General features: G+C 42.4%; 1 protein-coding gene across 1 annotated transcript in view; it reads left to right on the top strand.

Annotated features, from left to right (window-relative positions):
- Nucleotides 1–25,523, top strand: part of EVL (Enah/Vasp-like) — a 140,878-nt gene that overhangs the window by 64,979 nt on the left and 50,376 nt on the right. The window contains 2 exon segments of the mRNA XM_054970620.1: nucleotides 170–338; nucleotides 2,775–2,955. Of these exon segments, the coding sequence (XP_054826595.1) occupies nucleotides 170–338; nucleotides 2,775–2,955 (350 nt within the window).

The following is a 25,523-nucleotide window of genomic DNA, read 5'->3' as shown; positions in this document are numbered from 1 at the left end:
AGCATATCGGCAGATGCAACGGTGTCCACAGGCGCTACATTAGGAGTCACTGGTCCAGTCCATCTGAACACTTTGAAGTTCTGAAATATTGCTTTCTCTCTGTGATCCAATTTGCATCCTTGCCATTGATTAAGAGCAGCTTCTCTCTTTTTTCCCCCTCACTCTACAGCGAACAGAGTATTTGCCAAGCCCGGGCATCAGTCATGGTCTACGACGATACCAGTAAGAAATGGGTGCCAATAAAGCCCGGCCAGCAAGGGTTCAGCCGAATCAACATCTACCACAACACTGCCAGTAACACATTTAGAGTAGTCGGAGTTAAACTACAAGATCAGCAAGTGAGTAACTCTGGTTCTATCAGTATTTCCTGCATCGGTGTTAAAATGAAACCCAAAAGCATGACTCTGAGTGCTCCCTGCTCTTTCTTCCCAGAAAGACACTGCAGATTTTGCATTTTGTTTAATCTCTGACCCATACTCCCATACGAGCCTGCCCTTCAGTTAAGGTCAGCTTCTCAGGCCTTGTACTTCATGCCTTCAACTTCACCTGAGGTCATTGAATGTCAGATACAGGCTTGGAGCATTTTAATTGTGCTGATTTCTACCAGTTTGATTCTTTTTTGGGGACCTGTTATCTGTTTTTAAGAATTTGAAGGAATTTCGGGGGTAAGAACAGGATGTAATGGACAAAGGGATTTAAGGATAAGGGTAGATGGGCTTCTGGGGCAGAAGCTAAGCTGTGGACAAACGGAAAAGGAACTCTGTTGGCTGCAGAGTTTTGGAAGACTGTCTTGGGCATGTCTTTGGCTAAGGTCTTTCACTATAAAGCGCCACTCTTAACTTTTTTTCTCTCTGCCCAAATCCAAAGTGCCTTTCCAAAGGCTTTTTAAGACCATTTCTCTGAAGAGGCAAAAACAGGACTTCTAGCACATATTTACCCATTGTTTTACACCTGAAACCAAATGAAACTACCTAGACAACAGCCCTTTCTGCTTTTCACCTGTTTCTGGTTGACCAGTGGATTTCTAAAGATACACAATAAAATATAAGTTCTTCCTGTTTATTGATGAAGTAGTGTGAAGGGAAGTAGTAATTGACCTGCATGAACATGAGTTATTTTCTACTTAAGTAACACAGTTTGTTTATTAAAATTGTGTATGTAGTCAGGTGAATAAATGGTATGAAGTCAGTGAATAAATACAAAATTTCACTATACTTATGATAAGAAGATCCCTGCTGGGTCAGATCAGTGGTCATTCTAGGCCAGTATCCTGTTGCTCACATGGTCAACCAGCTGACTCAGAACTAAACCACACCATACAAATGTCATGAGGATACTCAAATGAAGGGAGACAATGTTAGCCGGGAATCGTAGTTTGAATTTCATCTCTCTCTACAGAGGGGCTAGATCGCTCCTCAGAGGGTTTGTTAATTTCACCTACAGAGCTGACAAAGATCCTCTGCAGAGGATTTGTTAATAATTGACAGAGCCTTTGGGGAGGCAAAGAGGAAATTAACAAACCCTATGAGGAGCCATGTATGTGTGCCAGAGGACTCTACCAGAAGAGTCTTTGTTTCATTTTCATGGAGACCTTTTTTTTTTTTTTTGCAGAAGGCACTAGAGACCCCTCGAGTCTCTCTGACCACTTCCCCAGTGCTTTCTCCCAACGTGCTTCTCCCTTTCCCCTAGTCTTTTGTCACTCTGAGGGCTTGTGGGAAGGAGAGGAAGGGTTTTCTGGTTAACAGCATGCCACGCTAGAATTTGTGGACCCCTGTCACGCTCTTGTAGATTTTAGAAAAGTGGCAGAAACTTTCCTCTTTCAAAAAGTGACGGAAGCATTTCCCTTTCTGGAGGGCTCTGTGGTGTTTTAGGCCAACTTGGCTTGCTTTTGTATGCTGTTTTCAGTTTTGCTGCTGTTCTGCTAACTAGATGCTTTGATATTGGAATGCTGTTTGTGCTTCAATTTTGCTTTAATTGTCTGTGCTTCAAGTTGCCATAAGTAGCCAGTCAAAGCCAAGGAAGCAGCTTATAAACTGAAAAAGAATAAAGGAATGGATAAAGCACTGGCTACAGAACTCACAGTTCTCTGCTGATTTTAATTGTTATCCACTAATTTCAAAAACATACAAAAGTTAGCCATACAATATCGTACATAGTCTCCCCTGTTAATTTCTCTAGAGAGGACTTTTCTTAGTTTTGAGGTGGGTGCCGAACAAAACATTCATAAGGAAAATTAAATACAGCCTGTTGTAATCAATCTGCAAATCCATTCAAAGATTTCCACTCACAGAGGCTGCAAATTGGGCCCAGGATCCCCACCCTACGCAATGTTTGTATGCGAGTTCCTCGCTTCCCATGTATGCCGGCCCTTATTTGGATCATGAACATGGTGTGTTAGAAGAAGGGGCTTAAGTTTTCCCCTGCAGCGTTTTCATGACCTGAAATGGGGGGCATGCAACACTTATATGCAACACATCCAACACAGAGTGGAGACCCCAGACTCAAACTGTGTATTCTGCAACATGGAGATTGGCACTTGATTCACTGTAGAAACATATTAACTTTCAATATGCCTTCCCTTTTGGCTGTATATAAAAAGGATATGAAAATGCTAAAAGAAGATGGGGAAGCAGGGATTCTGTTAGCATCGTCTTTTATGTGACGTCTATGAAGACGTCTTTCAAATGGCACAGTGGTTCTCTTTCCCTGGCAGTGATTGCTTCATTTATTTTCTTTCTGTTTCATAGTGTTCCGCTCTGCCGTTTCAATTTCAGGTAGTGATTAATTATTCAATTGTGAAAGGACTGAAGTACAATCAGGCGACGCCCACTTTCCACCAGTGGCGCGATGCACGGCAGGTCTATGGATTGAACTTTGCCAGCAAAGAAGAGGCGACCACGTTCTCCAATGCAATGCTGTTTGCTTTGAATATCATGAACTCGCAACAAGATGGAGGTATGGCACACAAGCCTTTTTTCTTATTTTCTTCTCTTATTCTGCATGATTTGTCATGTTGTCATGAGGTGCTTGCCTGCTTTCCCTGTTTCTTTGTCTTGTGCTCTAGTTACGGGACCTTCCTTTCAAGTAAGAGTGAAGACAGACGCCACATTTTTAGAATGGCAAAAATGGACTCACTCCTTTTTTAATGTGCCAGCGTGGTGTAGTGATTAGAGTTTTGGACTAGCATGTGGTAGACATGAGCCTCCGAGTGTGGTTTTGAGGATAAAATACTTTGTGTAACACCCTGAGGTCACAGGGAGGAGAGCTGGATAAGAAATGTGTTACATTTTTTTAAAATCTGTTTTTTCTTGTTGGTCTGGAACAAACATAATCCAAGTTCTGCAGGTTTTCAGTAATACTGCACCGTGAATATGGAAACCCCAGTTATAGAAAGAATCCTATTGGCTAGTGACTGTGTTTACTGATCTCTTTCCGTGGTACGTTTATAATGCATGTTATTATGGATGGAGCTAAAAATATTGGGGAGCTGTTGATGGTTATGGCTGGCGACATCATTGAAAGTCACTGGGGTGTAATGGTTCCAATATCAGATTGGGATCCAGAAAGACCCAAGTTTGCATCCCCAGTCTGCTGTGGGAACATGCTGGGCGACTTTGGGTCAGTCACTGTTTCTCAGCCTATATGACATCACTGGATTGTTGTGAGGATAAAGTGGGAAAGGGGGAAATTGCGTTGGAAGTTGCTTTCAGAGCACAGCCAAGGAATGGTCTGTGCAGGTAACTATCTAGAGATGCTTTGTGGAGAATGAAATCTCCCTTAGGTCAGCATAAGTCTTGTTTAATGTTTATATCAACAGATATGACAAATATGTTAATTACAGGTTAAAAGCAGGTGGAAGTAGTGTCAGGAAAGTAGTGAGCAAGGAAACTGGTCAAGGATGGGAGGAAAACATAACTGGAAGATACATTTTATTGGATGTTGGTGAACAGTTGCATTGAAAGTGATATATCATTGTCATGATTAAAGGTAAAAAATGTGTTAGCAATGGTAGAGACATAAGACACTAAATTTATTTAAGACTGTATGGGCAAAGGTAGTCTTATGAGTATATCTTAAGAGTTAAATTGCTCCTAATTAAGTAGGACAGCTACATGATTATAAGAATGATTGTAATTTCTTGAAAACTTAAAACAGTTTTGGAATTAAAAATCAGCTACTTTGATATTGATATTGAAGCTCTTTGCCTTGGGTATCTGGGGATAAGCTGGCTCATGCAAAGAGCTTTCTCTTTTAATTATCTGTGTAGAATTAACGGTTGGCGTTTTTGTGTTCCATTGAGCTTATTTATATATATGTATACTGTGTGTGTACTGATGAATTTTAAAATAGATGCAGACTCTTTAATAATATAATGGTTGCACTGTGCCTGAGATGAACTTAGGATTATTAAAATGATTCACCATTGGCTGGCAGATTGTTAAGGAAGCTAAATAGAACCCATTGATTCCTCAGGTGCAAACCTCTGGGCTGATTAAGTTAACAGAAGGCCTTTGATTATAACAAAGTTGCAGTTCTTGACTTAAACTAGACTTATGCTACAGATGGTGAAAAGGTATAGGAAAAAATATTGTCCACAGTTCCAATTTAGAAGAAGTGTTTTCAGAAGTGAAAGAGATTATGTACTGAGGTGAATTACATGCCTTTGAGTTTGGTATGCAATGAATTAGTTATGCCTGGGTGCATGAGCACCATAATCAGTCAGTCAGTCAGTCTGTCTGTCTGTCTGTCACGTTTGTATGCCACTTTTCTACCCAAATAGAGTCCCAAAGGCAGAGAACATTAAAACACTAACAAACAATTTAAAACAGCATTTTAAAACAATTTCAATTTAAGATATCCACTGTTGTGTAGTGGGTAGAATGATGGGCTAGGATCTGGGAGACCCAGGTTCGATTCCCTGCTCTTCCTTGGAAGCTCACTGAGTGACCTTGGGCCAGTCACCAAAAAAAACCAACCTCAGTTTAATCTACCTCACGGAGACAAGAATGCTATAAGTCCATTTGGGTCTCCATTGGAGAGAAAAGTGGAGGATACATGAAAAAAACAAAATAAAAATTAAATTTAAAACAACATTTTTAAAAGTATTAAAAACAATTCAATAAATACACACAACACAAAGAACAAGGAGGAGGGCCAATAACAGTTTTAGGGGGTATACCAAACAATTGGCAGAAGAAAGCAATAGAAGGGACAGACAAATCTCCCTGGGGAAGGAGTTTCAAAGTTTTGGTGCCATGATTGAGAAGCAAAATCAAAAAGAGTCCAGTAGCACCTTTAAGACTAACCAATTTTATTGTCTTAAAGGTGCTACTGGACTCTTTTTGATTTTGCTACTACAGACTAACACGGCTAACTCCTCTGGATCTATGACTGAGAAGGCCGCTTGGGAATCCCTTTCAGTTAGGTGGGACCTACTTGATTATGGAGCATATTCCTTGCAATAGCGTTGGTTAGGGTGGCAAAATACACTTTTTGAGATCGCCGTGTTCTTCCCCTGCTGCCAAGAATGCAGTGTTTGGCCATCTCTTTGGTAGGGCTGAGATTGGGGAGCACAGCAGACTTTACATCCCTTTTTTGCTGTTGAGACATCCAACATGCAGGACAGAGACAGGAGAGTCCCGTTAACTTCCCACCACATCCATAAATGTCTGCTCTTGAGTGCTTGTATTTTAGAAGCTGGATACAGTGTTGTGCTGGGTTTGGTACCACTCACTGTGGTACTTCAGGGGCAGGGGGAAACAACTGGTACAGCAGCACCTGTATGCAGGGCTTTTTTTCTGGGAAAAGAGGTGGTGGAACTGGGCAATCTCAACTCCCCTCTGTCTGGCGATCAGGGGGCGGGGCCACCAGCCATGTGACCATTTTCAAGAGGTTCCAGAACTCCGTTCCACCGCGTTCCAGCTGAAAAAAAGCCCTGCCTGTGGGCCTAGGTATTCTGGAGGCAGAGCATCAGATGTAAAGAAACAGCCTTCTGGAAATTGGTTGCTTTAAAGTCTTTTCATTGTTCTACTGGATAAAATCAATGCATGTTTTTCATTTCATTCAAATATTCTTGGTTGATTTCTGAAGACTAAACAAGAACACACCCTGATCTGGATGGCCCAGGCTAGCCTGATCTTCTCAGTTCTTGTAAGCTAAGCATGGTCTGCCCTGGTTAGACTTGGATGGAAAGCCATCAAGGAAGTCCCGGGTAGCTGTGCAGAGGCAATCAATAGCATGAGGTTGCCATAAATTGGCTGTGATTTGAGGGCACTTTACACACACACACACACACACACACACAAGATCATGCAACCATAGATATGTTCTGTGCTAGAAGCCAGTACTTTATCATTAACAGTACTAAATTCATGAAGCAAAGATAGCTACTAAGATTGATTTTTTTTAAAAGTCAAGTTCCAGAGAATCATTGGGACCCACCTCCCAGTAAATGTGTTTAGGTCTGCAGCCTTTTATGAACCTCATGAAAGGTTATACGTTAAAACCAAGAGCTCAGGTTTCTCCAAGGATATTTACTCTCCATTGCAAACATTGACCCAGCTGCCTCCATAGAGGAAGAACGTATGTACAGTATGTGGCTTCTAGTAACATGACCCCAGTAGGACCAAAAGTCTTAAATTCCAGATTGCCAGTGTGTGATCTTAAATATTATATTGAGACTTATTAAAGATTTAGAGTCGAAAGTTTTGCTTCATGAGCTCAGTGAAGTTTCTGGGCTTTTCTGCCACCGGCTTATACGAAGACTAGTTGCCAGCTGGACGTCAGACAGTTAACTCAGAAAACCTCCACTTTTTTTCGATGAACATCAGAGGATCCAGTGTCATTCGCCTCGGCTCATTGCATGCCCTCTCAAGTGATACTAGCAATTCGCAGCCCTACGGACCAGGCTGATAGTCTGTATTAATCATAGTTCTATCCCAGCAATTCTCCAAGGTAGCTCAGGGCACCTTACCTGAGACTGAGTTCCCCCATTTTCAAAAAGCGTCCAGTAGCACCTTTAAGACTAACCAACTTTATTGTAGCATAAGCTTTCGAGAATCACAGTTCTCTTCGTCAGATGCATCTCGAAAGCTTATGCTACAATAAAGTTGGTTAGTCTTAAAGGTGCTACTGGACACTTTTTGATTTTGCTACTACAGACTAACACGGCTAACTCCTCTGCATCTCTTACCCCATTTTGTCCATCCAGCAACCCTGAGAGGGTTGCTGAGAGAGCGTGACTGATGAGAGGTCACCTAATGAATTTCATAGCAGATCAGAGATCTGAACTGTCGTCTCTCCTGCTCTGATGTTCTGTTCATTGTACCACACAGATACCTTCATTTAATACTTAAATGAGAACTGGAATAAAGAATATGATGTAGACCCTTTCCACACACCCTTTGTAAACTGTTTTGGCTGCTGGTTGCTAATGGATTTTTAAACCTTTTCAGACAAAGCTGCTTGTGTCCCATTTGCAATATGGGGTTCAGCCACTGTTTATTTATTTTTAAAAAACTAATTTGCCCATTTTCAGTGTTCTTCTATTCACTAGAGAATGCTGATTAAAATGACTGTATCACTTCCAACAGTGTTGCATTTTTTATTTTTCTGCCCAGTTCCAGCATGTTCTTTTCTTGAACGTAAATAGATTAGCACTATAGCATTGTAATGATAGGTGTAGCAGGCTCTCTGAATTCCCAGCTTTCATTTTCTTTTTTACAAAAGTAAGTCTCTAGCGCTTTCCCTTGTGAAGTTATATCTTTTCCCTTATATCTCCACAAGGAAAGTGGACAGAGACGTACTTTAAAAAAAAGAAAGAAAGCTGGGAATTCATACAACCTGCTACATCTATCATCACATACAGGGTTATAGCAATATTTTTGTGCTGATTTTTTTTTTTACTGCAAGAGCCCTGGTGTCCCAGAGTAAGGTGGGTGGCCACTTCCTGTGCCAGAAAAAGCAATGCTATTTGAAATGGCCGCAACGATTCACGTATGGTTCATTAACAGATGTAAATGCTGTTTGAAACCACCACTCCCAGATTGCTTCACGTGAAGTCGAGACAGCAATGGATAACAACCAAGTTAAAGTGGAAATGTGAAAAGGGTTGTAAAGTTTTAGCTGTGAGCAGATAAGCATCGAGCTCAGAGACCACCTTGGCTCCACTGGCTGCAATGAATTCAAAAGAGCAGCCGTGTTAGTCTGTAAAACAGAAATCAAGTGACGCCTTTAAAACTAATTTATTCTAGCATAAGCTTTCGTTACTAATTTGTGCAGAAATAAGCTTCATTAGATTTAAAGATGCCATGTGATTCTCATTTCCCTTGTCAGCAATCAAGGGAAGAGAATATTGGCCTGGGCTGCGTTTCAGGCTTCTTGTAAGGATATAACGCATGTGAAAAGGCACAATGTAAAATGCTTACTTTTAAATAATATCTTTGCTCAGGGCTTTTTTTCAGCTGGAACGCAGTGGAACGCAGTCCCGGCACTTCTTGAAAGTAGTCACGTGTCTGGTGGCCCCTCCTCCTGATCCCGTTTTCTCTCCGCACGCAGCCCAAGGCACCCAGCTCTTTCGGGGCACTCTGAGCCTCAGTGGCAGTGAAACAAGAGCAGGCCCCTCACTTCAGGTTGCCAGGGAGGGGCTGTCTCAACTGCTGCTGCTTCAAGTGCTTCCCCCCTCCCCCGGCTGGAGGCAGAAGAGAGCCTCCCCGCACACGAGGGCGCACTGGGTGGTGAAGCAGTAGGCATGACTAGTGGGCGCAGTAGATTTCCTGTCCTGGTGCTCTTCTGCTCTGGCCCTGTGCTCAGGCAACCCGAGTTCATGGGCTTTCTCGGGCCGGTGGTGTAGCATGGGGGGAACAGAGGGGTGGTTGCCCCAGGCACAAAATTTTTAGGGGGTGCAGCACCGAGGAGAGTCTGTGCTGCGTCTGCTGGAGGCCGCCCACACCGCCTGTTGCTCCGACAGGGTGGCTGACTCGCTGGGCGCCGAGCTGGCCCTTCTGCAGTGGCTGCTGGCTGAGGAGCGCACCAAGCTGGTGGCGGCAGCGCAGGCAACTGCACCAAAGGGCTGCCAGGTAAGGGGTGGGGAGGCAAGCAGGTCTGAATCGTGGGAGCGCTTCCAGGGGGGGAACTGCGCCCTACATGATGATGTCACTTCCTGGAAGTGATGTCATTGTGCGGTCCCAGGAGCGTACACACCCACCTCCTGCCAGGAGTTGCCCCAGGTGCTGGCAACCCACACTACGCCACTGAGTTTCACCACCTCTTTTCCCAGAAAAAAAAGTCCTGACTTTGCTTATATCACAAACCTCACTGTGTTATTTGTTTTTAATTTTTAAAAATAATCTTCAAAGCTCATCAGGATGATAGTGAAACCTGGAAGGCAATTGTATTGTGGGGGGCAGGGAAGGGGGGTATAGTTTGATCAGTTTTATAATATTACTTTGAAATTCCAGAGGCAGTAACCATGTTGATCTCTTACAAAAGAAAGTCCTGCTGCCTCTTAGAAAGTAATATTTATTAACGTATAATTGTTCTAGGACTACAGGTTCACCTTATCAGATACGTGCACACTACAAACATACACACACGTCTATGCAAAAGAAGAGAGCAAACAAAATGCTCAAGGCTGTGACATTGCCCTGCTAAGTTAAGACATAAGCAAAGTGTGGAAAGCAATCATTCATAAGAACACTGAGAGGTGATAACAGCCAGCCCCTGCTTATGTGGAAGATGGTATGTGCTTATCTTGTACACTTTGAGCTCTGCATAGAAATATCATGTCCTATTCCTCTTGTACTTCCTGTCCTTTTGACACAACTATTTACATGTTTCTCTATAACTATTCCACTCGAAGTATTTGATGAAGTGGGTTCTAGTCCCTGGAAGCTTATGTCATGCTAATAAATGTCTGTTGATTTCCAAGGTGCCACATGACTGACTCTCTTTGGGGTTTTTACATGGAACAGTTCTGCATCTGTGAGATAAATGTCCATACTCCTCATGGAATGGCCTGACTGAGGAGGTCAAGAAAAGCTCCCACTCTCCTGGCTTTCCACAAACTATGCAAAACTGAATTATTCAGAAGGATTTTCTACCCAGCTTATAGGGCTGTGTCATAAGAAGTAGCTCAGAGAGATACATTGATAAGGACAAGGACTATATACTACTCTGTTGGGTACTGTCTGCTGATGTAGACATGCACTTACTAAGGAGTTTCCAGATTGCTAAACACGCCATGCTTTGTTTCAGAAAGATTTCATCTTGGTGCTCAGCTTTATGCTTGTTTTGTTTTCAAATTTTCTGCTACCGGGTGGATAAGACTCATTCTTTTCTGCATAAAGACTCCTTCCTCACACTTAGCTTCTTGTGTAGATCTGTTCTACTCCCAACAATCTTCTATTCATTGAATTTTTTGAAACTTAGCACTTAAGAGGTAAGGGGTTGGTTCTGTGTACAAAGATTTGCAAAGGAACAATGGGATTAAGGTCTTTTTCTCATCTGGGTATATTTATTTTATAACTTTTTTGCTGTGAAGAAGAGGCATGATCTCTGCAGACACAAATTCACAGTTTTTAGAACTGTAAAACCAAGCATCTGTGATAATATCTTCTAGATAAAAAAATTGCTCAATAATCTTTCAGAAACCTCTGGAAGAGCATGTCATTGTGAATCGATTAATGGAATTCATTTACCAAAAAATTTAAACGTTGCATGAATATACAGCCTCAAGCTACATAATTAAAAGCTAATCCTTATTTCATGATGATAACCTTTGGACTGTAATGTGTCTTAAGTAGAAAATTATCTTTCAATGGATTTTTCCTCAAAAAACATTTTATTAAATCCGAATTAAATAAAAAAAATCCGATTTAAATTTTTAAAATCTGATTTTTATGATTTTTTTAAAAAAAATCATTGATTTTTATCCACCTTGCCATATCCTATTGTATCTTTTCATGAAATGTCCTAACTGTTGTTCATTTTAGTACTTTGCTCAGCGAATGTCCTTGCTGTTGATTATGTTGTATTTTCACTTGCACTGTGTAACCTGCTTTGGATCTCAGTGAGAGAAGCAGACATTGAAAGTTTGCCACAAATTAGTTATAATGTTGAAATTGCAATCTACGCATGGCACTGGTGAAAAAAGTAAATGCGACAAACTGGTGACCTCATTTTCTTGGCTGAGTCTTGGATGCGTTCTATTTTTAACGCTTGTTTGCATTTCTCGATGCTTATTGTTTAGGCTCCGGGAAGCCCTACATCATTGATGCCAAACTCTTGACTTGAACTGCTTACATTGATTCAAACACCCACTTGTATGGCCTGAAATTAATCAGTTGAGCGGTTGAGGGTAGCATGCGTATAGCACTTAGCGTGCTTTCTGCAGAGCCTGTTTGTTTTAAGGGCAGTGAAACTTTTTGGAAACAGCATGTTCTCCAGGGACATGTTAACCTTACATTTAAATTTAGAATGTTAACAAATGACAGTTTTCCAGCAATTAAAAGCATCTTAGTAGGTTCTGGCTGTTGAATTTACAGGCATATGTTTAAAAATTTAACAAAACAAGGGCCATTCTTTTATTGAACGGGATGCTATCCTAGGATCTGCTTCACAGGCCAGGGCAGTGCTGACTTCAGAAAAAAATAAGATCATTCCATCTGGCTGCCACTACCAGACAATTCCACAGGGCCTTCTTCCTATTCTATACTGGGGCTCACACAGAGCCCCCTGGTAAAGCTCTTGACATGGTACCATTATTTTAATGGGTGCTCACTGTTATGCTGTGGCATTCATACTGGAGGGCACAAATATCATGAGTGAGAATATCTCCCCCCTCCCCCCTTGTCCAGTAGTGCCATCATATGGCAGTATTCTTGTTAAAATAGAAACTTATTTCTACTGATGAAAAGCAGCTCAGATTTTTTTCCCCTGAGAATATACAGTGTGGGCTAAATTTATGCAGGGAGTCTAGCTAATTTTGATTAGAGTTATTTTTAGGCTTTAATGTTGTGGTGATCTGCAGTAGAGACATGCTGTTACGACCCTCTTTATTTTTCAGTTAGATTTTGCCTTTAACCCTCTTGTTATACCCTCTAGGTAGATTGTTGCAACCAGGAACTCTGCAAAGGGCAAGGAAGGGAGGCTTGTTCATTGTAGCTCCTCTGACTCCTCAGACCTGGAAGTCAGAAGAACCCCTTATCTCTTGATAAACGCTGGCAAAGCCACCAGACACCCCTTCCCGGGTTCCAAGGTTGGGATACTCACAAGTAATTAACCACTCTAAGAAAATAAATTCTTTATTGAATACTTAATGAATATTTAAAATCAACTCACTACTGGTCTCAGTAGTTCTGAAGCTTAAGAAAATAATAAATCTATATTAGCTAGATGTTACAGTAAGTACCTGTAGCTGCACTGGAACTTTAGCTCCCAAATAGAGATGGTTGAGTAGCAGCCGGGTAGTGAAGCATGCAAATGTCAAAGCACTGCAGCTGAAACACACAAGGGTAACAGAAGGCACACACCAGCACGCACACACAAGACACTGAAGCACCTAGCAGCTAGAACCTGAGGCCAGTTGTCAGTTTCTGATCAGTGTTGACCAATAGGAAGACCAGCTTCTGGTTCTTAATTTGTCCTATTAACCCAGGATTCCATTGCATCACAGTTTTCTTCCTGGAAAGTGATCCCAATTCATCAGGGATCATGTACTCAGGATGATGATCAAGATTTGGGTCCAGTAGCACCTTAAAGATCAACTAGGTTTCTAGGGTATGAGCCTTTGAGAATGAGATACAGATCTGACAAAGGGAGCTACAACTCTTGAAATCTTATACTCTGGAAATCTAGTGTGTCTTTAAGGTGCTACTGGACCCAAATCTTGTTCTTCTACTGCAGACCAACACAGCTACCCACCTGAAACTATCAGGGTGATGATGTTGCGGCTCCTGTGTAGCCAGTTGCCTTAACCGCTTTTCAGAGAGCTTCTCCAAAATTGCAAAAAGGGAGTCACTTTTTAGAATTGTCAAGCACTTCTGCAAAAAAGCATGCACGTGTGCAAGCAAACACGCACTCACACACACACTCTTTTAGCTCGGTCTTAGGGTTTTTTTTTAATGAAACCAGGATAGATATCTTTTTTAATTGCTGTATGTATTCTGTGACTTTGGTATGAACAATAAAAATCGATGATAACAGTGATACTGATGAGAGGTACTCCAATAAGGACACGAGAGCACCTTCCCTTGCTGCTCAAATGTCCTTGAACTTGAGTGGACCTGAAAAGTTCTCCGTAAATTGCCTTTAAGAGTGTGGAGCGTTAGAGGAAGAAAACTGCTACTGTTTTTATGTCTTCAGAACAGCACAGGATTTCCTATAGCCTTTGAAGGACATGAGGCAAAATGTACCAGCTTACAAAGGGATGTTACAAAGAGAGGCTAGTTTAAAACAAGCTCCGATCATCTATTCCAGCGGTTCCCAACCTTTTTGGCACCAGGGACCGGTTTCATGGAAGACAATTTTTCCACAGACCGAGGGGGATGGTTTCGGGATGATACAATTGTGCACTTTATTTCTATTATTACATTATAAGATATAATGAAATGATTATACAACTCACCACAATGCAGAATCAGTGGGAGCCCTGCACTTGTTTTCCTGCAACTAGACGGTCCCTACCTCTCCTGCTCCCTGGAGCTGGCTCTGCGCTCGCCCGCCACTCACCTCCTGTGTGGCCCGGTTGCTAACAGGCCACGGACCGGGTCCGGTCCACGGACCGGGGGTTGGGGAGCCCTGATCTATTCAGTCAGTGTGTGAGTACCATTTCCATTGATTCCATGGATAGGTGATGTGGGATGCAGGATGAAACATGAAAAACAGGTCCCGTGTGAAAGTTTATAGAGGCATTGATGAACTAACCAACCTCTATAAGGGATGAGATATGCAAGATATGAGCATCTACAGTGAGTAAGAAATCTAAAGGCCACGGTAAGATGGGTGTGTGTGAGAAAGAGGAGGTATTAAGCTTCTTAGTAGATTCTGATGCAGCAATTTTGTGTGGGATTCTTTCTTTGAAGCTCTTTTTATAAAAGAATAGTGAATAGCAAATTTACAATAACTGACTGACAGGGACGGGTGAATGTTTCTCCATAGATTTCATCTCTCTGATGCTTCCCCCCGCCCCCCCCGAGAGTGGCAAAAGATGCCTTCTGTTTTTCATGCTAGTTGTTATTTATATTTGCTTGCTTGCTTTGTATAGATCCATTCATTTTCAAGACACTTGACAGATATAAAAATGCAAGCTCCCTGCTCTGAGAAACCTGCATTCTAAAACTTGGCACAAGAAAGATGGCAAAAGGAGGGGAATAAGGTGGAGGCAGGGAGATAAACAAGGGAAGAAAATGTGTTCGTTCCAGTCACATGTATTTATATTTAGTTTTAGCAGGGAAGGCAGATTGTGGGATTACAACAAAGGTCTTGTGGAAGAGTATGTATGAGTGACAGTGTGGTGTACTGGTTAGATCACTGTATGAGTTTAAATTCAGCCCTGAACTCCACCTTAGACCAGTCAAACTCATCTTGGAGGAAGTGTAGTATAAAAATGTGACGCAAAAGGTCTCCTGCTCTGCCCAAGTCTCCTTACTATTCTCCTCTCCTAGAGATGATACCTGCATGGTATCATCTCTCTCTCATATTCCTATAAGTCCTTCCTCAGGAGCTTAATTCCCTTTTCAGATGAACTTTAGAATCAGTCGTAGTAGCTAAATGATGTTTAATTTATGTATTTATATTAATTACTCTAAATTTTTAAAAATTAGGCTGTTGCAAACAATAAAAACATATGACCACTAAAAAAACAATCATTCAAACATTCGTAATAAACACCTAAAATCTTGCAAAGAATGGTGAGCTGGAAAAAAGAATGAGTTGCCTGCCATCCCTTTAGGGTTTTTTTTCTGTGGAGCTCAACCTATCGTTTTTCTGAGCTCAGTTGATGTTGATTCCGTTTGTAGGCTGTTCATACGTGTCTTCCTCAGAGATAGTTCTCAATAATGGTCTTGGTTTTAAATTTTTCTTTAGATTATGCTTCCCACTGGCCTAATGTCAGCAGCAAACCTTTTGATACCCAGTAGATTCTGCTGTTTCTTAGGAAGAGAGAGATTGCTTCCCTTCTTTGGTTATTCCAGTGAAATGGACATGAGAAATGATCCCCTTCTCCATTTTTGTCTTGGTTATGTTGAGCCTGTCACTCTCTCTCTCAGCCCGACCTAACTCATAGGATTGTTGTGAGGATAAAACGAAGGAGGGGAGAACAGTGTATGCGACTTTGAACTGTCAATGGGATTTCTGAAAAGTTGTAGGTGGTCCTTTTATCCAACTTTATATAAATTCATTGCTATCAGCATCTAGGTTCAAATACCTGATCAGCCTTTATGTTCTGTGGGGGGAACTTGGGATAGGCATTCTCTTTCAGCCTGAGCAACCTCACAAGGTTATCCTGATGATAAAATAGAGGAGGGGAGAACCATGTTTGGGATGCTATTCTGAACTCCTTGAAGGAAAGGCAGAATAAAAGTACACTAAATAATTAATAAATATGATCTGGTTTTTCAAGTAAGTGGCTTTTGGTATGTTGGTTGAATTCTCATTCCCTTCTCATGAAACCAGATACTTCAATTTATGATTGCCACGGTATCCTGTTAAAACCTGCTACATAAAAGCTTTGCTTCCACCTGGGCAAGAAAGAGTTAGGCAGCCCCCCCCCTCTTACTCCTCTAATTCTCCACCTGAAAATCTCCTTTATCCCAGTGGAGAACTGGAAGCTGAGAGCAGAACCCCAAGTGACAAAAGGCACAGATTGGACACTTGTCTCCTTCCCTCAAGTTTTGATGGGAAATGTAGGCAGCTTGGCGGAATGTTGGACAAGTGACAGTTGAAAAGTCCATTGGACAGCAGTCAGAGAGCCAAGCTGCGAGACCAGGATGCCTACATTTCCCATCAAAACTTGAGGGAAGCAGACAAGTGTCCAATCTGTGCCTTTTGTCACTTGTGGTTCTGCTCTGAGATTCTCAGGTACATGTGGCTGGAAGTGCACCTGCAAGGCCAGATTTGTTAGAATATTCAGCCTCTGGCCATTTAAGATTTTAACGTTTGGAAAATTAGAACAATGTTGGTACATCTTTTTGTTTTTTAATCTCTTCCTTCCTCCAAGGAGGTTAGTGTGATATACATAACCTGCCCCTCTCATTTTGTCCTCTCAACGACGCAGTGAGATAGATTCAGCTGAGAGAAAGGGACCGGCCCAAGTTCCCTCAGAGACCTTCATGGCAGAGAGAGGATTTAAACTGTGATCTCCCCAGTCTTACAGAGGCATTGTAACTGTCATGCCATGCTGGTTCTAATTATGGTTGCTTGGCTTAGTGGCAGGAATATACAATGGCAAATACGATACTAAAATAAGGTCTTGTCCAGACAAGTGCTGAAGAATACATTTACCAACTATTATACGGTAGAGCCCCATGGCGCAGAGTGGTAAGCTGCAGTACTGCAGTCCAAGCTCTGCTCATGACTAGAGATGGGCACAAACAGAACCTTCCCCCCTCCCCCAAATGATGTTCGTTGTTCATTGCTATCCACGAACAGGGACTCACGAACAACCACGAACATGACCCTGTTCACAAACATGTTCGTGGTTGGCTGTTCATGGGGCCAGCAGGCTCTCCTCCAGCCATCATCCAAATCAAGATCCCTACTGCACCACTCCCAGAAACCTGACCTGAGCAGGCACCAGGAAAGGTACCAATAATAAATAATAGCTTGGCCTCAGAGCCTGGCAGCCGCCCTGGAACTTGAAGGGGTAGATCCCTACCGCACCACTCCCAGAAACCTTACCTGAGCAGGCAGCAGGAAAGGTACCAATAATAAATAATAGCTTGGCCCAGAGTCTGGCAGCCGCCCTGGAACTTGAAGAGGTAGATCCCTATCCCACCACACAGAAAGAAAATTCAAGCTCCAGTGCACTCTCTCTATCAAAATGCCAGACAGCAACTGTCTCTCTCCCTCTCCACTGTCTGCAAAGTCAGAGCTGGGAGCACCCTCCCCCCTGAGCACCCTCCCCCCTGCTCTTTGCTTCCTTGTTGTAACAAATTTGGAGCGCCACACTTGAAAGGAAGACCTGCCTATCAAGCTAAATTGGGCTTAGATTGGGGTTTCCAGGGTAACAGCAGGAGTTCAGACAATCCCTGCCTAAGTTGCCAAGGGAATTAATTGCAGGTGCCAGACTGTCTGGCTTGACGAACAGCAATGGACGAGGCTTGAAACGACCACCTGTTCGTTTAGAATGGGGCCTCACGAACAGCTTGTTCGCAAAAAGCAGATTGGGCTGTTTGTGGCTTTTTTTTGGTTTGTATTGCTGTTTGTGCCCATCTCTACTCATGACCTGAGTTCGATCGTGGCGGAACCTGGGTTCAGGTAACCAGCTCGGTTGACTCAACCGTCCATCCTTCCAAGGTCAGTAAAATGAGTACCCAGTTTCCTGGGGGTAAAGTGTAGATGACTGGGGAAGGCAATGGCAAACCACCCCGAAACAAAAAGTCTGCCATGAAAACGTCATGATGCAACGTCCCCCCCAAGGGTCAGTAATGACTCGGTGCTTGCACCTTTACCTTGTGGATGAAAGTTGTCTATTTTTAAAATCCTGCATGTTGGTAAGACAAATAGGCTTGTCATGAATATATTTTCAGGCTGTCATTTGACAAAGGTGTTACTGACTTCTGCCAGGCTGGAACTTGTGACAGCAGCGAAAGTCTTCCTGCGCCAGTGCCCCTAGGCACAGATCTGTCTAGGCCCCTTGAACCTGTGATATGACTCTTGGAATGGTCCATGTATGACACACAACTGAATAAAGGCAATACATTTCAAAGAAAGAAACATGGAAACTGCTGGGTTTGCCATCTGTCATGTTGTTTGGATCAGATTGTACCTCTTGTCATTTACATTAGGTTCGAGTCCAGACCAACACACCCTCTCACGTGAAACTATTAATGTTAGCATTGTCCCATATAACTCAGTAGGGATATGTCAGAGTAGCTGTTTCCTGTAATGATTCCTTGGTTGGGTGTGCATGCACATAACTGAATGAATGGAGCTAAAGATGAATAAGCTTGTCCCTTAAAAGAGTGAACTTTAAGCAAATGTTACAAAATAGACACCAAATATGCACTTGGGATTCATAATTGTAGATGAGAAAAGAGTACAAAGACCAGTTAAATTGTTTACATTTTAAATGTGAGAAGTTTAGTTTAGGCTACATGCTTAAAAGTTGCTTGATATCCGTGAGACTTCTTTACATTCTAAAATGTGCAAAAGTGACATCCTGCATATTGAAAAAGTCATTCTGATTAACTAACCGAAGTCTCTCATCAGAACTTCTTGGTCAGCTGATGCTAAAATAACAGCAATGGACCAATCTTTTAAAAACCCTGGAAAAGTATATATTTCCTATTGTCTACCTCTTATTCTCCAGGAGTAATGTAACAAGCATAATCAGGGGCGGTGCTAGGGTTTGCTGCGCTCGCGGCTGGCCGGCCAAGCGCCCCCCCCCCCCCCCGCGCGCGCATGAGCACGCGCGCACCTGCCTGCATGATGACGTCATGCGTGATGTCATCACGGGAGCTCACACGCCGCCGCCGGCCCAATCGCTGCGGCGGGCGGCCTCCGAGCTCTCCCGCTTGGTTGCCTCCACCACGGCAGATGCCTGCCCTCAGTGGCTGCGCCCGGCCGGGGGCTTGTGCTGGCGGCGGCGGCGGCGCGGGGTGGGAGGAATAGGAGGCTTCTGCTTTTGGGGGGCGCTCTCGCCCCCCGTGCCTCTTCCAGCGCTCCCTCCAGCACCCCGCGCCTGCGGCCACCGCCTACCTGGCCTCAATAGGCGCGCCGCCCCTGAGCATAATCAAGCATGCAACAAGCTGTTTATTGCCAAGCATAATTTCTTAAATACCAGAACATTCAAATTTTAATCTCAGAAATAAAAGGAGAGAGAGAGAGAGAAATAAAGAGTTGTCTGTTTGTGAACATAGCAAAAAGTGTAGAATTCATGTCCGATACGAGTGGCTTATTATTACCTGTTTATGAACAGTAGGTGCAGAGACAGTTTTAATCCCCCACTGAACTCCTTGGGGATTTAAGCATGGTGGGGAGGGGGGGGATAGAGTCCCTTGTGCAGTCCATCCATGTGCAAAGGAGGTGTCACTTCTGCCAGCCCCCTTCCCCACCTGCTCATGTGCTTCTGCATAAAGAACATTGAGAAGATTATGCCCCACATCTTTAACAGAAAGCTTGCATTCTGACATCACACAGAGTTGAATCTAACCGTGTTTTATAAACTCCAGTTTAGTGTGATGACTTAATCCAGGCCGCCCTTGTGCTTTTGTGCAGGGTGGCAAACCAAAAAGAAAAAGAAATTGCTCTGTACAAAAGATGGTTCCGGTCAAAAGTAGTTCACACAACCCACTTACTGCCTTATCTTTCTCCTCATAAAAATATGGTCAAGCCTCCCCTTTACTCAGGAAAAAATGAGTATCTGACAGTGTTTGTTTTTCTGTACAAGCTCTTATTTTCTTTCTGAGAGAAAACAAGGTTAAGAGATATTATCAGGCTGGTAGTTGTGTCAGTCTGTAGCAAAAGCCCATCACCATTTTCCAGGGAATAACTTTTTGTGAATCAAAGCTCACTTTGAGGTTTCGTTTCTGACAAAGTGAGCTTTGACTCCCAAAAGCTTAAACGCTGAAGAAAATGGTTGGTCTTTAAGGTGCTGCTGATCTCAAAGGTTAAGAAATGTGGCAAAATGTCAAGAAGAAAAAACAACACAGGCTGTAGGGGAAAAAATCTATTTTGTTTCAGAGGAAAACAGTTAAAGAACCCAGTGAAGCAGTTAAAGAACAGTGAAGGACCCACTGCCACTCACCAAGTATGAAGCATCGAGTACAACCCAAACCATAAATAATATTTTTTAAAAGATAAGTCAATATTGTGATACGTGTATATCATTCAAAGATACCAGACTTGCTTTCACTGTGACCGTTTTGACTGAGGGCAGAGTTGCCAGCCTCCAGGTGGTAGGCAACCGAGAGAGTATCACGTAATAGACTATGAAAAAACCAACGAAGCCGTAAAAACTAACTATGCAGAAAACAGTAAATTATTATACAAAGATTTTTTTCTTTGTGTGTGTTAATTTATAGAGAAAAATGAGTGGAGTCAAATAAGCTCTACATATATTATTCATACACAATAAAAGAAGATCAAATTCAGTTACAATATACAATCCACATACATAATTAATAGAATTCACAACGATGTATACAATTCAATACAAGGAAATTCATTTACATGTAAACATTTCACTTATGTACATTCATTAAGAACTGATTCTCTAAAATGCATGTGTAGGAATACGAAAATACATTTGATTCCTTGAAAAGCTGTAAGGTGCAAAGTCTAAATCCTTGTTTTTGTGGTATTCTGATTTAGAAAGGGTGTTTTCTGAACAAGCAAGCTCTAGATTTTATCATTCTCCTCTCAGTTGGTAAATGGCATGTAACATTCCAGTGTGTGTCAAATTAAATTTTAAAAACTCCTAATTGAAGAGCAATGGTGATAGAATTAAGCAATTCCATGCCACTTTTGCAGTGTGCAGCCTTTTAAAAAAGTATGTTGACTTCGATCTTGGTTTCGTTCTCCAGATTAATTCTAATTAATCTCACTAGAATTCACCAGAGGAAATAAATGCATGGGCAAAAAGTATTTGGCAACATAAGAGGGTTGTCAAGAGTGAGTTGAAGTTCCTTAATTTTCTTTCCCTGATTCAATGAGCTAGTAGAGTCCCTCCTGCTTTGCTTGTTTACCCTCTGGTCAGAGCTAATATTTTTAACCTTGAGACTTTAACAGCTCCTGCATGGTGGTGTGTGTATCTTTTTCTTTATAGGTTTGCCTACTTAATTGAAACTGGCTACTTGTTATATCAAATGTCTTTATTTTATTTTGCTTAACACATGTTCTTTGACCCTCTAATTCTGCTTCTTAAGACAGGACCCTGGGGACCCTACTGTATTTCACGTTGACAACTGACATGTGATGCCGTTTGATGGGTCTCAAAGACACATCTCCTGTTTCAGTCTCTCTAAAGTCTGCCTAATCTAAGACATATATGGTCTAGGAAGGGCATGTGTTCGTTTTTTTTCCTGTCACCGGGGCTCTGATTGGAGGACTTTTAGGTCCAAAATATCCCAAGGAGTCTTTAGGGTTATTGGCTGTATTTCAGATATTGCCCTGCCCCCCCTTTTCTCTCTCTCTCTCTCTCTCTCTCTTTTTTTTTCCTTGGGGAGTTTTTTCTACACATGAGATTTCCCTTGTTATGCTGAAGACTTGAATCAGTTGCTGTTTAGCCGCAAGCCCTCTTCCCGATGTGTCATTTGGATACAGTGTCCTCTATGCCTAACGCAGAAATCAATTGGACGGATTGTGTAGAGTGTCGCTCTTCATGTTGCAACGTGGGAAGTAACTTTATTTTTCTAAAATGCCAGTCCGGCGGACTCGGCACGGTCATCTGAAAGGAGTAAGCTGGGCCACCATCAGTCTCAGCACTCGCTGTAAGTACAGGTTTCCTACCGATTCAGGCTGTTGCAAGTCGCCCCTTGGGCCTGCTGACACCCTTGGCTACCACCCTATAACTGTGACATCTCAGCACCTTTTTTACTGGGGGTGTGGTGGGGTTCTTTGCAAAGCCATTTTTGTGTGCGTGTGTTGTTAACAAGTGATACAGTCACTGCAGTTTTGATTAAAGACGGTACAGGAAGGTGTGTGTTTTGCTTTTGTTTTTCTCTCGTCACCAAAGCTAACTTTTGGTTTTCATTGGCACCTGATTTTATTTATGGATTGAATTTGTTCTATCCTACCTTTTATCCCAAGAATCTGGAGTGGCATTCATCATGCACTTACCCTCATTTATCCTCACAACAACTTTGCAGGGGGGGATGAAGGCAAGACCGGTTGACTGCACCAAAATCACCCAGCAAGCTTTGTAGCTGAGGACGGATTTGTACCTGGGACTCCCAGTTCTCGGTGTGACATCCTAACCTTCCTACAAGAGGGCTTGGAAAGGGAGGCGGGAGTCATTGATAATTCAGATTTAGAGTTTAGGAGGTTTTGAGGAGGGTAATTTGAACTGTTGTTGTGGAGAGAGTGTAAACAGGATATGTTGATTTTTATAAGCACTCTTCTAAAAAGAGTAGTGTTTAGAAAACATGAAATATGGTGTGGGGGGGCATGATTTTTGTGAGACATTTGCAAGGGGTATAACCTGAACAGTGAAGGAATCCTCTCTGGGGGCAGGGGGTGGGCAGTGTGATTTTAGCTATTCTGCCAGTCTCTCCATCGCATTACTGTTGTGGAAATAGACATGTGGTGAACTCACTGGAGTTATTTCAGATTTACAGCTCAGTCTGTGAAGCTGAGCTGCTTCTGTCTCCTTGAGGCTAATTTTGATAGTAAGCTATCCCCACCCCTTTCTCGTCCCTGTGGGAATCAAGAGGAGTAACCGTTGAAGCCTGAAGTAAGCATGACAAAGCAGTTTTTCTCTTTGCCTAGTTCCCAACTCGCCAGCCCTGCTGTAGAATTCCTTGGTCAGAGAGGCAGTTTTGCCCTGGAAGTGTCGGTTAGCTGACCCTCCTTGGTATCTGACCATTTTTCATACTAGGCATGGCATGTGGGCGACTTTCTAGAGCTGGTGTTTCTCCAAATGCGCCCCGTGGGGCAGAAAGCACATTTGATAGTGTGCAGATTTTATTTTTCTCTTGGGCCCATCATTCTGTCTTGAATGAAACTCAGTGACATAAGGATGGATGGAATGCATCTCCACAGATAATGGTCTTATCAATCTTTCCATTTATAATGGTTTAGAAAAGGTGATGTCAGTGCCGCGGTGCATTACAGCAATTTAAAAATGGGCGTAGCATAGCAGTTTAGAGCATGAGTTGTGAGCTGGCTGATTCAAAACCCATCTTAGCCACTGTGTGACCACAGACAAGGCACCCCGGTTTTAACTCCCCTCCTCCTCAAAAGATGAGAATAATATATGTTTGTCTTGCATAACTACTGTAAGCATGGCCAAGATAATGTATGTGAATTGCCATACATATACTTACAATGATTAATATTTAAAAAGGAAGCAGATACATGTTTTGTTAATGTTCAACAATCAGTTCTCTTTATGCAATCTTCAGAGGAGACAAATTCACTGCTTATAAGGAAACAATCCTTAAACAAAGCCGTGATAGTCTGTCTAATTCTACTGCTTTGACCAACGTTGGATAATGCACTTCACCAATCATTTACAATCATTTTCCTATTTCTGTATATACGCAGACTGTAGTCTGTGGTCTGTCCCACTGTCTGACCCCCTTGGCACTGTGGAGTGCATTTATGGTTCTTGTTTATATCCAGAGTGCCCCTGCGAGGTGGCAAGGAGTTTGTGGGGACTAAGGAGCAAGGCACCATCGCCATTCCCTTTGCCATCAGATGACTGTATGGGTTACAGTGTGTGTGTGTGTGTGTGTGTGTGTGTGTGTGTGTGTCTAAGGTGCTGTCAGACTGTAACCAACTTACAGCGAATCCGTTGGGTTTTCAAGAGACCAACAGAGGTGGTATCTCAGTGCACTCTGATTGTATACTTTGTATTTAGCCCTGCCTACCAAGCATAAAGACAAGAAATTATAAGTTTCAACTACAAGGAAGTCAGTTTATGTTATACATCAGGAAGAACTTCCTGTCTCTAAGCAGGTACACAGTAGAACAGTTGCTCAGGCAGATGCCCCACCCTCAAATTTTGGATAGGTTAGGCAAAAGTAGATTCTGGTGTCAGACAGAAGGGCGGCAGAAAGGAGCTTCGAAGTCTACGGATAGGGGAAATATCAAAACTAGAACAGACTGTTGGGAAAGTGGGGTGAGGCAAGTTAGGGCAGAGCCCTGGGACTAAGGAGAAGTTTGGGGGATACAGTGGAGGCAGGCAGTGTGAAGGCGAACTGAGTATGACAGCCAGAGGCATTCTGCCTTTGGACTCAGAGCTCCCATCCGGCTCATCACACCACCGATAGATGTACCTACCACACACTGAATTTTTACAAATAGGGCAAGAATGAAATTACAATATGGTCCTCTCTTGTACTTTCCTTTTAACAAACAAGGAAGAGGAAAAGAAGGGGAAACAATGATTGTGACTAGGGTAGTCACCTATCTAATGTGTACACGTGCTGTTGGGCTGGTATCACCAGAGGCAAGTCAGAACTTTCAAATAGTTTGATGGTGGAAAGTGCCGTCAAGTCGTAAGGAACTCACGGCAACTCCATAGGGTTTTCAAGGCAAGTGTCTTGTGTAGCCTCTGTGTAGCAACCCTGGACTTCTTTGATGGTCTCCCATTCATTTACTATCTGACAAAACGGAGATCAGATAACACTGGGCTAGTCTGGGCCATCCAGGTCAGAGCAGTTTATAGTGGCTTGAAGTGGCCACTACCATACCAGTCTTTACATGTATCATTTTCTGCCATTTGCTGAGCACCATTATTCAGGCACCATTATTTCACTGTTTTTATTTGCTTTGGAAAAATGCTTTGGAAAAATGCTTGGCTTCCTCTTTTATTCCCCATTCCACCAATGGTTATCTTAACAATAGGCCTCCCAGGCATGCAGCTTGATAAGCTAAGCATTAGAATTGACTTGAAACACACTGACCAAATTATGTTCTCCGGACATATCTTTTTTTTAAAGCCTTTGCAGAAACCTCTGTGACTAATTGTAGCTTATCTGCCCAAACACAAGGCTCTATTATTAGCGAAACATTTTAATTAACCCACAGAGAAGGTAGAACCAAACGAGAAATCTCTTGGCTGGCATTTTCCTAAGTAGTTTGTCTCAACAGTTCACGCGCTAAATTTAAAGGCAGTGTGTATGGGTCCCGTAGGGATTGGCTAATGTTTTGATACAAGCAACATTGCTCTAAGTTTAACTCTTTTATGATTGGCTTCTGATAGTCCAGTTTGCAAACGGGTAGCTAAACTGCTAAAAACAGTTTGCATGACAAAATTAATTCCAAATGGGTGATGTGATGTCAACAGAGTACACCAAAGTGGATTAGAATATATTTTGGGGAGTTGGGAGAACACTATCCATCTGGGTCAAGCTGATGGACAGGTTATCCTGACATCCCATCTCTGATAATGCTTCTTTCAGATGCTTTAGAAGCAGTGTGGCAAAAGATATTACAGTGTGTTAGATCGGTTGTCACTTATTCTTTTCTTTCATGCAGCTACCACAAGAATACCAAAATATGGTCAGCCTGTCAATAGTAATATTTATTATTATTTTTTATTTTTTTATTTACTTAAATTTATAGTCTGCCCTCCCCAACCAAGTGGGTTCAGGGTGGATCACAACAATTTAAAAACACATTACAAAGTTCACCAGCAG

The sequence above is a fragment of the Eublepharis macularius genome, chromosome 2 (assembly GCF_028583425.1).
Source record: "Eublepharis macularius isolate TG4126 chromosome 2, MPM_Emac_v1.0, whole genome shotgun sequence".
NCBI lineage: Eukaryota > Metazoa > Chordata > Lepidosauria > Squamata > Eublepharidae > Eublepharis > Eublepharis macularius.
The sequence above is the reverse complement of the archived record's forward strand: the minus strand, read 5'-3'. Positions and strand labels throughout refer to the sequence as shown.